Here is a 14,505-nt window from a genome sequence, read left to right on the forward strand (position 1 = left end):
TTGTTAAAGAAGCTAATTAAACTCACACGAAAGCCTCTTCTCAGGTGCCAGAAGAGATTGAACACCCTTCGGTGTATTCCCTCTTTACCTACAACATACATAAAACAAAGATAGACTCCATGCACAGTTTGTAAAAAATGTAAGGAAAGGATTTAGTTGGGTGAGTTTTCTAATAGGGGCATATATTATAATCAAGGTTTCAGTGATGGATGTCGTGCAATAATAAGGATCCTGCTGGGGATTATTAGAGGCTTCGATCTCTTTACATGCAGCCCATTATTGTCCCAGCTTAGCGAAGATATTGAGCCCTTGTTTGTCTGAGCATTTTTTTGTGATATTCTGCAACCTCAGGACAACTATGATTAACAGGATCGTCCAGTTAATGTTGAAAAACATTAGCTCTACCTTTTAAGAGGAAAAACAGATGTCAGGAACTCCCAGGACTGGGAGAAACTGATAACAGGATGTTGATTGACAATCTTTCCTACTTTCAGTCAAAGACCAAACCAAGTTATTTATGCTTTGAAAGCTCTCCACATTCCGAACTTTGGACAACGTCAACCAATCTTCAAAGAAGCAACCAGATACGCTTTGGTCCAACAGACTGACTGTCTCTGTCTTTCTTTATGACAGTTCGGAGTTCGAGAGTTCCACCTAAACCTGTTGATGTCTTCAGGACTTCCCGGAAAACAGAATAGTTAAACCATTATCTGTCTATATGATAAATGTGTATGGCTCTCATCGGGTCAAGATGACCATCTGGGAGTAATTAAGAAGAACCTACAGTCACTGTTCAAGACTTTGAGAAACACAATGTTGAAATCTCTATTAATGAAACGCAGATGTATCTTTTCATATAGATATTTCAAAATGTCACCTTGAAGGTATTAACATGATTCTTTCCAGATGTAAATCCGATGTTAAATAAAGGAATTACGCGTAATTAAATTTTAATAGGAATTGGACGTGGAACAACATTGCCATCAAGTGGACAAAAACCATTGTGGGATGTGTAAGCTGTGTAATGATGTAGTTGTACTCTCATAATTATAGGTTGTGTTACTTAGTTACAGAAGACGTTATTTAAAGACACTAAGTCTTCACATGTGATTAATCTGCGTTGTTAAAGGTTTTCTTATATAAATATTATTTTTCCAAACTTCAGGATGAAATGTCTCGACCGATGGTAACCACTCCTTTAAACCTGATATATTAACCTAAAATATATGATGTAACCTACATTGATGTGAATCTGAAAACAACTGATATCAAATTGAATGTATGGTAATTTATATATGTTTAGTCTTTTTCTTAAACTTAGTGAGGAATTTAAACTCTTTAAGTTAAGACAACACCTATACATTCAGGAGGAGGGCCTGAAACTCCCCCTTTTCTTGCCCTGATAAAAACCCTGAACAGAAGTGATACCAGGGTTGGTGCTGTGCTTTTGGCTTGCTTGCTTGCAGGCTTGTTGAGCTTTTTAGCTCTTAAAGGGGCTGACTCTGTTCCATCGAGTCTAGCCAGGCCCAGCAGTTAGATCCCCTGCTGCAATTTTTTCTGGAAGACGAACTCGTCTTGTCTTCATCTAATTTTTAACTTTTCCTACAAGGCAAAGTTCACTTTAATTTTTAAGATTTTCGCGGTAGGACCGATTCCTACTGAATTAATTTTAATTACAACTTTTTACGCATACATCTTTGGATTTTAATCTTTCTTGCACAAGCAAGGCCTTTCAAACTTTTCTTTTGGCTCATCACGTGTTTGGACATTTTCCAGATCTGGATTAAAATCGAGATGGCCATGAGATTAATCTAAGAAGGTAATTGAACTTCCAAAGACTATCAAAAGAACTTATTTTTGTTTTGGATTCACTTGGGAAGCTGAGACGACGCGAGCCAAATCACCATCCAGAATTCTCACTTTAAGCTTCAGACTCAACCTTCTATCCGGTTTACTACGGTGGCTGATGGATTTGCTGAAAACGGTTTATTGATCCAGCAAAGAGAATAAGAGTACCTGTGCAAGATCCCTGAAGGAGGTTGGGAAAGTCTTCAAAAGTAAGATTTGCTGAGAGTGTTGTGTTGAGAGAAATATTGGCCGTGTCTTCTTAAGTAATCCAAGTCCAAATTAAATCCCAGATTCTTTAATCCAGTTTATTCTTTATTTGTTTGCCGTCTAAAATACTTCAACCAATATTGCGTTGTATCTCGTTACTAAACAACGATACAACGATAATTTCACCATACGAGTCAAGTTATATATATAGTGTTCGAGGTATAACATTCCATGCTCACAATGTCATTATTGCATTTCTCTGCCGTAAAAATACATTATTTTTATTTTGTTTTATATTTGTTTTGTTTTATTTCATTATTATCATTTATTAAACTTAACTCTCTCTTGACAAGAAACTGCTCTAGAATTGACACTTATGATATGAGATTGATTTAATTAATAACTAATAACTACCGTAGTTAATTATTCATAATTAATATAGTTATTCCTGGAAAGCCAGGTGGTGCCCTATCAACGAGGAACGTATTAGACGTATGTTTAATACACTTATTAGACTTTTGCATATTTCTGGAGCATCCTATGTAAGGCTAGGAAATATTGTTTAATTCAATTAAATACCCAACATTTTCAAACTTAGAATTGTTTGTTTGTAAATCAAATGTGAAATTTTCAGACAGTAAATGTAGTACTTGGATTTATGTGTTAGAAAATCAATATGCAATAATGAAATACCGAACTATTTAACAACAACAACAAAGACTGGACAGTGTGTGTGACTCAATTCCACCCTTTTGTAATAAGGATAAATAATGACCAGAATGAATGTTCTGACCCAGTGAAACCCCTCATGAGTGTGTCCATGTACTATTTATTTATTTATTTTTTTTATGTTTGAGTCCAAAGTCTGTTGGTCGCAATTTTTTAAATGTTAAGCGAAGCAAGAGCACTGCTGTGCCTTCAGGTTCCTGCACTATGACATGCATATTTACACACAAACACATGTGCACACACACACATGCACACAAACATACACATTTGCATGCTCTCGCAGATTCCTCTTTGCCTTACTGGAATTTGTAAGCCTTGTGCTCCTGTTGCTGAGGGGAAACCAGCTGCACACTCATCTAATCCTCCTGCCTCCTCTCCTCCTAATGGAACAGACTGGTGCACCCCTATCCACCCCTGCCAAAGGAAAACATTTGGTACATCCCATCAATGCTTCTCTAGCTGTTTTGTTACTGACTCAGTAGTACCATCAGTAGTCAGTCTAATAGCAGCTTCAACGCATTTATAAACACACACACACACACACACACATACACACAGATAGTGAGGACGTAAAAGGAGATAGTTGCAAGAAGGAAGCATAGAGATTCTTGGTCAGTCTCTCTTCTTTTTGTCTCCTGTTTTTTTGCATTCCTGATATGACCCTGTTCAGCCCAAGATGTGAGTATACCGGGGATTGTTTTGTGTGTGTGTGCATGTGGAAGAGGATGCTTGCATGCAGACCTGGGATTCTGGAAGACAATATTTCCCCCTGTGCCTCTCTTTTTTCTCACATCCTCTGCCATTCTTTGGACAAGCTTTTATTAATAACAGAATCAGTCACTCTGCTTCACTGATTTAAAATCAGTCATTCCTTTGTAGTTAGTATCCAGTTTTTGTTGTCTGATTTTCTTTATACTTCCATATTGATCCAAATGATGTTATAGAAAACGATCATTGAGATGTGTGAGCTTAATATGTAAACCCTGTGATACAGGAGGTGTTTAGGGGAAGAATCCTGCACATAATCAAAGCTCAACCTGTCTTTTACACTGACAAGGTCAGCACTTGCTATCGAGTCATGATGACTTTAGTTGTAGCAATCTTTCTGAGCTTAATCAAGTATTTTGTTTTCTTTGAATTAAACTTTGGAATTGTAAGTTTATCTTTACAGAGAACACTTCCACACATGAAGGTGCAGCAATACCTCGTGAAAACTTTCACACCAGTTAAGAATCAGGAACTCTAAAAGTCAAAATGCTTCATCTCTGCTGGGGGAGTAATGAGTCAAATGACTTTAACTTAAAATAGCAAAAACAGCTATGCTTTCTGGTTTGTTTGTCACTTTAACTCAGGTGATAATAACCCTTATTGCACCTACTTTATTGTCTTTAGTCTGCTCATTTTCCATACTGATCGCTACCCTCCTCTTGTCGCTTCTGTGCTTTCTTTATCTGTTAGGGTTAAATATCGTTTTATGTTGACAGTAATGTTTATGGTTAATCTGCAGTGAGCTTCAGGGTTGCTTTAAGTCTGATCTAAGGTCAGTTGTAGTTCAGGATGAGAAGGAAATGCTGTGTGACAGAGTACAGAGCCTGTCAGTCACAAGCATGCCCGCTGCTCTTTGAAAAATATGAAAATATATGTAAACTACCTCCTCTTTACACACAGTTTGACTGATTGTGCCTGTATATAACACTATGTAGAATCATCAGTCAATCATTGTGTACTGTATAGTGCCAATTCATTACAACTGTTCTCTTGAGACGCTTAACAAAAGCAGTAAAGAAAGAAAAGAAATCCTAAGAAAATGCAGGATGCACACAATAAGTGTGTAATTCAACAGCTGTGCATTACAGAAAACAAATGATTAAAATAATTGGAAGTGCTTTTAAATGTTTTTAAATTTCTATCGTAAAAGCAGCAATAATGATTTCTTATGAAAATATATAGCTAATTTTATTAAAGTTGTTTATTTATGAAAGTTTTTTGTGATGTATCTTATCTTGTTTTACTGCAAAAAGCATTTATCTTCTGAACTTTATTCCAATCTTTAATAATCAAACGTGTGATCTTAAGGAATGACATAAACAGAATAAGTCAAAGACCGATAGCATTAACAGGGAATGTACTACACAGATGAGAAGAACTGCAATGTAACTTATTGACTCATAGAAAGGTATGAAGTCAGTTCTGAAATCTGCCAAAGCCAGCCAGAATGGAATCAATATTTCAGTCCCAGTTGTCTCAGTGTAAATGATTGTTTCACAGGCGTGCAGTTCAAACTTGCTTTGTTTCTTGTTTTGGCTTTTTGATTAGATGTGTGTGGAAAATTATGATTTGTCAACAGGATTACAGAAGATTGTGCGGAATTTTAGATTGAAATTTCCCCTAAAATATTTCAGTCTTCAGCTCAAACATTTGAGTTCTCTTTTTGAAATAAGCTCTCAGATTTTACTTTCATTGAAATATAAAGATAACTTACAAAAGACAAATTTCAGGAAGACAAAAAATGCTGCAATATTTTAATCTGATCATGATCTGATAATGATATTATCCCATCAGTGACCAGAGTCACATATTAATAGAACACAAACGAGCAAATTACATGTCCTTACACACATTTCAAGGCACATTGTGTTGGCCATTTTCCCAAAAAAAATAAAAAATGTAGGAATTCAGGGGAGGTGTCGTGGAAATTCTCCTTTGTGAGGTGGGCAGTTGCTAAGTCTCAGAAGAACTTCATACTTCGGCGTTTGAATCAGATCTCTTTAATAACACGCAACGTGGAGAGGAGGCCGCAGTCTGCAGCGTTCTCTCTCGAACCTTCACATTACAAATCCTTATATGCAATCCAGAGAGGAGGTTACCTTACAGTTAACAAATGGTGATCTTTACATTTCTTTGAAGTTACTGTATCCTGTCCTTCTGGAGACAGTGACTCTGTGATGATACTGAAATGACATCTGTATTTACATTTGTATGGTACTGTCTGAGAAGGAGGATGCCCTCCTGTAGCTCTGTTCTTTCAGACCATTTGGTGGCTCCTGGAAGTCTATGTAATTTATCACAGAGGAACAGAAGAAGTGACAATGTGTCTATCTGTGTTACACAGGTGATGAGGGGACTTCCTAAAAAAGGTTGTTCACAGAATTGTATGCTCTGCACATATTCTTCCAATTTGTGTGTTTTTGCTGAATTCATATGGCTTTTGTAGTCTTTCAGTCTTGAATTTTACAGTTGCAAAAATGTCATGTAGATAGTGAGCTCACAGAACAGGATCATACATAGCTGGTTTTAGAATTGAAGTAAACTGCAGCAGATGTGATTCTGATTGACAGATTAAAAAAGAGAGCCAGTCCAGAGTCTCTTTTGGAAGAAAAACTGATCCATAACATCATGGTTTAATGTTTTTTAAGAAGAAGCGTGATTAAGACAGCTCTCATTTTTACTCTGACGCCTTTTGATACAAAATGCTTTGACAGTCTGTGAAAAGAGGCTGAGCTTTATAACAGATATTTGATAAGCATGTGACCTTGACTTGTCCTTTCGATGCCCTCTGCTACTTTTTTACAAACCGTTTGCTTCATGTCTGTATGATGAGTCTGTCCTCTTTTAGCTGGAGTCTCTTAGACGTGTCCCTGATTGAGCAGTGTGTTGTGGGATTTGTCAAACCAAACGTCCATGGTAATTATAATCAACATACAAAGCTTTCAACTTTCAATATTATGAACAGTATTTGTTCTTGAGGTAGCAATAATAAAAAAATAAGAAAACATACCACCAGACTGGTAAATATAAACAACCTTTCAGAAATAGGGATTTTTTTTTTTTTTATTCCACACCATTTTACCTTACTAGAGATGATATAAAGATTGTATTCTTTGCTTTTCTGTTAGAGGGACTTTACTTTGTCTATCTATGCACTCTGTGAACTCTAAGCCTGAGCTTAGGTGTCATAGAAAAAGCTGTTGTTTTTGCAGATAAGAAACAAAAATATGTTAGAAAACAATAATTTATTTTTTTCTATAATGATGACTTGAAATGAGAGTTTCAAAAAAACTATCAAACATATGAATACTGAAAATCCTGGAGGTTAAATTACATGTTACAGATCTATCAAATATCTTTGTAATTACACCTAAATAAAGCCCCATCCCACAATATCAGTGTTTTCATCATCTGACAAAGAGCCAACGCAAAAAGTCCGCAATATGTGGCTTATGTCTGAAAAGATTTGATGGAAATGAAATACATGTAATCATCTGATTAGCCTAAAAATTAAATTAATAATTATCCAGCCAGACAGCCTGGCTGTTATGTTGTGCTTTAGTCCTCTTAACAATGGTCGTGGATTCCAATCTAACTTCAGCCCTTTGCTGCAGGTCATCCCCCATTTCCTCCATCCAATATTTCCAGGTCATTTCAGCTGTCCTGGCAAAAAAAGGACCAAAATAGCCAAAAATGATAGCTATAAAAAAATAACTGTATTCCAAAGATTTCACCACAATCTATAGATTGTTGTATTTTTTAAGGTAAGGTTATGTTTTTGTGTTGCATCAACATCAGAGAAGCTAATGGCTCGGAGGGTTGTGTTCCCCGATTAGCTGTCTGATTACCTCCTGAGGTTTTGTTCCTGCAAAGCGAGACAACTGTGCTCAGTGGCTTCCTCCGCTCTCTTCCTGTGTAATGGTTTCCTCATGCAGTCAATCATACAGCCGTCATGCTGTTCAGCAGACACATCATAAAACTCTGTTATGTTTCTTTCTGCCACACAATCACATCAGCCAGAAACGAATGACGAACTGTTTTTTGATTATTATATTTTTAAGATTTGTTCCTGAAACACGTCAGACTTTAATTGTCATTTCTTTTCATGTTAAAGTTGGAAGATGCTGTCAGATGAAAATAATACTCTGTGGAATTGAATGAAAAAAGGGTCCTATCAAGGTAGACACACTGCTGAAAAAGCCATAGCCATGGTAGACATCTGCTGGCAGAACAAAGAGGCGACCAGGAAATGGGTGCCGACAAAGGGGAGACCCCTGGATCTAATCACCCAGAAGTTGTTTGAGCGCGGGTACAGGTAGCAGAGGCAAGGACACATCAGACATGTTGCTCGCAGGATCTGGGGATCGAACCCTCAACCTTCTGATTGAGGGATGACGACTATACCAACTGAGCCACAGCCACCCACAGTGAAGAGAGTGAACAAAGATACAAGGAGTCATGGAAGGTCATAAACGAGATGAGGGCGAGAGAGGGACAGCTGGCAGGCTGCAGCCCAGAAGAGAGAGTGACCGCCTGGTTCGCCTACTTCCAGGATCTTCTTGGCACCCAACCAACAGTGGACAGAGCAGAGGAAGAGGTACCTGCAGTCATCACAAATCTTGGAATTGACGATGGCCCCTTTACAGCTTCTGAGTTTGCCGCTGTGAAGTCCACCCTGAGGAAAGGAAAAAGTGCTGGGCCGGATGGTATCCCCCCAGAGGTCCCTAAAAACTGCGACGTCGACAACATCGTACTGGAGATCTGCAACCAGGCTCTGATGGACAACATCAAGCCCGATATATGGCCCTTAGCAAACATCATTCCTAAATCTGGAGATCTGTCTAAGCCAGACAATTATTGTGGCATTAGCCTGACCTGTGTCATAGTGAAGATGTACAACAGCATGATACGAGACCAGATTAGGGACGCCATTGAGAGACAACCAAAATGGCTTCAGTAAGGGAAGGACCACCGTAGGCCAGATCCTGGCCTTAAGGACAATCATTGAGGAGGTGAAGAGGAACAACTTGACAGCAGTGCTATGTTTCATTGACTTCAAAAAGGCATTTGATTCAATAGACAGAGGCATAATGCTAAAAATCCTCAAGGCCTACGGGGTCCCCCCGAATTTACTTGGCCATGTACAAAGACACAAGAGCAAAGGTAACCCCAGATGGCATCAGCGAGGAATTCAACATCTTTGCAGGGGTGCAAAAGGGGGACACTCTATCCCCTTTCCTCTTTATCATTGCTCTGGACTCAGGAAAGCCATCAACGGGCAGGTGCAGGAGCTTGGCTTCACAATTACACCAAGGAAGTCTAGTAGAAACCCTGCTGTAGCCCTGGCAGACCTAGACTACGCAGATGACATCTGCCTGGTGTCTGACTGGGTGGAGCAAGCACAGGAGCTAGTGAACAGAGTGGAGGTGGAATGTGCTAAGGTTGGCCTCAGACTGAATGCAAAGAAGACTGAAGTTATGATCTATAACATCCACACAGCCCATCCGCCGATGACAACATCAGATGGCAACGCTCTGCGAGACGTCAATGACTTCAAATACTTTCCTGGGTTCCCGGATGAACTCCACAGAACAGAACGTTAAGGTCAGGAAGGCACTGGCATGGAGAGCCCTGAACGGTATGTCAAGAGTGTGGTGCTCAAATCTCCCCCGAAACATAAAGCTGAGCCTATTCCACGCCACTGTGGAGTCTGTCCTCCTGTATGGCTGCGAAAGCATGGAGAGCCTGACACCCACCCTGCAGAAGTCCCTGGATTGGTGCTACACCAGAATGCTAAGAGCTGTTTTGAATGTGGACCAGAACATCCACATTACCAACAAGGACCTGTACAGGCAACTGCCGAGGCTCAGCAAAAAGGTAGCAGCTCGGAGGATGAAGCTGGCCGGCCACTGCCACAGACATCGGAAGCTCCCGGCCAGCAGGCTGGTCTTGTGGGAACCAACGCGTGGGCATCGATCGCGAGGGCGTTCTGCATTAACGTATGTGGATGTCTTGAAGAAGGAAGAGGGAGCTGAAAGCTCTTCGAAGCTGGCCGGATGTATGGAGAACCGGAATGATTGAGACTCCAATGGAAGCTTGTCTCAGGACGACCAAGAGAGAGATTGAAGTGGTTTCATTTTGAGTTAAAACAACAAAGCATGCTCTGGGCTATAGGGCCTTATATTTTTCCTGATTTCATTTTACATAAAACATTTTTAAAAAATGTGAGTTTTTCATTTAATCAGTTTGCTGATCTTTCCTATTGGCAGTGTTGTCTTGAATGATGTTAGAGGCGTTAAAAATATCTGAACATGGAAATAGTCCTACATAGACTTAAGTAAAATAAAAATCAATCTCCTCGTTGATGGTCTAGTTTGCGTTAAGGAAACATACATCTTTTATTTCAGCCTGTTTCATAACCATGTAAAAACAGATCACAGACACTTTAAAATATGATGTATTCTAGAAAAATACACCGTTTTAGTTTCTGTGCATGCATGCATGAATAGCTTAGGCATGTAACAGTTAAAGCGTCAGCTGCAGGGGTCAGTTCCTGACCAGCAGAGACACTATTGGCTGCAAAGAAGCAATCAAACTGATCTCTGTTTGAGTCTAAACTGTCAGAAAATTATCTCTGCTGCAGGAGGTAAAAGCACATACACGTGTCTGAATTTCGTTTCACACATTCAGAGCTATACTAAATTAATTGTGGCTTCTAGCTATTTGACAGTCACGCTGTGCGGGTGTATGTGCAGCTGGCCCAGTCACACTCCATTCACCACCCATCTGTCCATGTCAGACCGGCCTCCTCTTCCCCTCTTCTCCTTTTTCACTCCTGCGCTTTTTCCTCTTTTTTACATTCACCTTTGGTAAATCGCTGCCAAGCTGTTGGCATATCCTGTAATCAAGTTGGCTAACGCTTAATTTTTCCTGATTTGAGTGTGGTTATAGGTGTTTTCTGAAAAGACACACAAAGAAACAGAGAGACAGGGTTTGGCTTTGAGAGATGTCTGATGTTTGAGACATGTCTAAGGCTGCGCCCGTTTCTTAATGTATGCTTGCAGATGTAAGCCAAAAATGGAGGCGTACAGTTACTGTCAATGGCAGAGGCAATCGGAGCAGAGCCATTTAAGATGCACTAGAAAAAAAACAGACAATGTCAGACTCAGCTGGCCCTTTAAGTCATTTTCCTGTCAAAGGATGTCAACAACTACAAGAGAAGGTTTAAACAAGACTTATTAAAACAGGTGACAAAACAGGTGAGAAAGGTAGTGCTGAATCTAGCCTTGTTGACTAAATGTGACCCATTAAATGTGCACACTTCATTGTGTAAGATTAAAAAAAGGTACACTTGAATAGCTAAGATGCTAAATGCAACATTGTGTTCATATAGAGTGCAATCTTTGGATTGTTTAGAAGTAGATCATCAAGGATATTAAACCAATTCATCCATACACAGTTTGCATGCAGAAATAAATGTAGAAAAGTTGAATAGCTTAAAAAAATATGTTCACTTAACATTTTGTTTATCTAAATGACCCAACTGTTTTCTTAAATAGTCAAAAGTACATTGTTACATGTGTCACATCTTCCTTCCTGTACATGTCCAATTTCTAAAAACATCCACCCTGTTGACAATTAAGAGCTCTTGCAACTACTGCCAACTTCAGGTGTAGCATTTCCTGATTAGCAACAACTAGGTGTTGAAAAGTTTGCTTAAGAGTTGGGCTGCAATTATGTGCACTATTTATAGAGATGAATCAAAACTGAATCTTATTTAGATGAAGGCGATTGGGTTCCAGTGGCATTACAACAGGTTGCATACTTCCGTCTTGCTCTCACATAGATTGTTTTCCTGCGCATACCCAACAGAGCTGAAAACCTGTAAACATATATTAACAAAGGTACCCTATAAATCTCTTCTTTTATCTATTTTAATTATTTTGCACTGTGTGATTCTCTTCTGCTATCCTACTTTGCTGCTGTAACACTGTAAATTTCTCCGCTTGCGAGATGAATAAAGGATTATCTTATCTTATCTTATCTTACATTGCGCTTTGCCTCTTCAGCATCCTGTAAGTTTGGAATCTAAAAGTTTGTATCTGGGCTGAAGTTTATTTTCTTCCAAATATCAAAAAAACGTGCAAGCTGCAGCTGATGTATAGCAATGCATGCTATTGTGACAGATTATAATCGGTTTAGCTTTAGAAATGGTCTTTCTGCTTTCAGGATGAGATCTATTGATTGAAGAAGCATTCACACACCTAGCTACAAGAATTGGAGTCAGCCATTAGAACAGTCGTTAAAAATTGGCAGGAGAAATGTTTTACTTTGATTTGGAGTTTGGGGACTCTTGCAGATGCAGCAGGAACACTGTAGTTGTAGTCTTTATAGTTTTATGTCCAAAAACATATAGTGAAACTTCAAATGATGAGTTAATATGCAGTTATTTGTGGCTACTTGTTTGTTCTTGGTCTGACAGATTCGTAGATTGTAGCTGCTGTGTTTGTTAGACATTAAAATGGTTTACATGGCCATTATATTTGAAATCATAGCTTTCAAACAATGCACAGCATGAGTTATGCTATACTTCGATGTTGTATATTCATGCGTTTTAAGAACACACATTGTGCACCGCATGTGTCCTGCAGTGGGATCTCTTAATTTATTTGTCACTTTTTATTTGAACAGACATCAGATCTTGATCTTGAACATCTTTCTTTTCTGTTTTGTTTATCTCTTTGCTCTGTTGTGCTGTGATTTTCTGAAATGTATCCATAAAAAGCTAACTGGCTGTTTTTCATGCAGACATGAGCATGAGTGGAGAGTTGAAGTCCAGCCGCTCCAGGGCAGCGAGCAAGAGGGCAAGCAACACCACTTATGGGTGAGTACAGAACACACAAACACACACGCGCGCGCACACACACACAAATAGACAAAAAATAAATAAGTATGCACTCTATTATACTTTGCTACAGCCCTTTATCTATAACTCAATAGCTACACCTCAGAGTTGCAATCAATGTAACATTATTGGCTTCATCGCATCTGTGTATGTAAGCTGTTATTGATTTTCGTAAGAAGTGCTGTCGGCATCTGTCAATGTTTTAATCAATCTGTTGATGTAGTGCACACATATGATTGGAGCTGACTACTGTTTTATTGCTAGCGGCTCAATAGAGGGCTGTGGATCTACACTTACATTAACCTAACATTAACTGTGTGCTTAGATAGCTGGTGAACGGAGAGGTAGAGGGTGAGGGGAAGGCAAGACAGGGTGTGGGCTTGTTTAAACTAATTCACTCTTACCTCCAAGACTCTGCTTTAAATACATCTCTTACCCTGGCTGCTGCTCTGTGGGCTTGAGGCTCTCTAATGAGCATAAACTATTGAAAGAACTTTGTGTGCATGCGTGTGAGCATGAGTGTGTGTGCATGGGTGTTTGCGTGTGTGCATATGTGTACTGAGTGTGAGTAGGTTGTCAATTCTTAGCTCTTTCCACAATGACTATGCTTTTGTATTTTTTACTAGCTCTGGAAGCTCATATTATTCTTTATACACAAAAAATAAATTATTCTTTAGTAGAAGGCTACTTATTCTCAAAGAGATGGAAGAATATTTTGGAAAAATATTGGTATTATTTATTTCAGGAAAGAAGCTGAAATTCAAACAAAATATAATAATGTTATTTCTGTGAAAGCACCTACTGTACAATACCTGTTTTACTTTTGCTGATAGTAGCAATAGTAGAATTACTTACATTAAAGTAGGTTAGACATGATAATTAAATATGTTAACACCAAAACACACAAAAGGTCATGAACAGAAACTATAACAGGAAATGTAGGTTAACAGGTAAAATAATATCATTGCTAACGTGTTTGTCCTAATTAAGCAAAGCTCATTATTTCTCTATATTCTCTGTAACTACAACTCCACATGTTTCAAGCTCCAGGATGTAAACAGAATTTTTTTTCCCATTCCTGCCAGCTTAATTTTCTGTCCATCTGTTATTTTCATCATATTCATGCAGTTGTGAGTGAAGGAAAACGTTTCAGTTTGTCCTTCAAAACAGTCGATCCAGCTCTCTACATGCTCCCTCCTCCACTCCCTCTGCTCCGACCATTTCTGGCTACACCTTAAACCCTCACACGTTGTTTATTTGTCCATTCCAAATGCTGCATGCTGTTGTTATTCAGCAGCATGCAGCCATGCATTAATGAGGTTAGTCATACAACACACACACATGCACACGCATAATGACTAACGACAAATGGAACACACCTGAGGTATCAGACCTGATATAGCTCGGGCCAACATGACTTTTCACAGAGATGACATTGGACAATTTGGCTCCCTGTGGCCATTTCAGGTTTGCGGACACATCCAGGAATTAAACTAAGCTGAAAACCTGTCCAGTCTGTTAACATTTAAAGAAATTTATTACACAGCCAACCTATACTGTATGTACAAATTACTTCAAGATTAGTGCAAAATGTAAACTGAGGCTGTTTAAAATATCACCCCCCCCCCCCACACACACACACACACACACACACAAAAAAAACCCACAAAACAATAGTGCTTAATACAACAGAAATGTATAGTTTCATATTCGAAATTCCTGTGGGAATAATGATTTGTAACAAGAACATAGCAATCCATCCATAAATCTTAAGCAATTTAAAAAACAACCTCATGTTTGCACTGGAAGGTAAACACCAAAGTTATATCATTCGTCCTCTGGATATGGATTTAAGGAATTGCATGGAGCCCAGAGTGAGACATGTTTATTTCAGTTTGTACAAAAGTGGACAAACATATAACCATCCCAAGAAGCACTTAGCAGGAAGGGCTAAAATCCTCAATGCATCTGACATGAACTGCCATAAAAAAAGTGATTGCAATGGTTTTTCAGCCTCTAAATGTTTGAGACTTCAGTGTTGGATATTG

General features: G+C 38.8%; 1 protein-coding gene across 1 annotated transcript in view; it reads left to right on the forward strand.

Moving 5' to 3' along the window:
- The first annotated feature begins 3,239 nt into the window (after positions 1-3,239).
- Positions 3,240-14,505, forward strand: part of LOC306821655 (heterogeneous nuclear ribonucleoprotein C-like 3) — a 41,330-nt gene continuing 30,064 nt past the window's right edge. The window contains exons 1-2 of the mRNA XM_079340199.1: positions 3,240-3,462; positions 12,361-12,436. Of these exons, the coding sequence (XP_079196325.1) occupies positions 3,441-3,462; positions 12,361-12,436 (98 nt within the window). The 5' untranslated portion in view covers positions 3,240-3,440. The remainder of the gene's footprint in view (positions 3,463-12,360; positions 12,437-14,505) is intronic.

Source organism: Symphodus melops (assembly GCF_947650265.1).
Source record: "Symphodus melops genome assembly, chromosome: 3".
Lineage (NCBI taxonomy): Eukaryota > Metazoa > Chordata > Actinopteri > Labriformes > Labridae > Symphodus > Symphodus melops.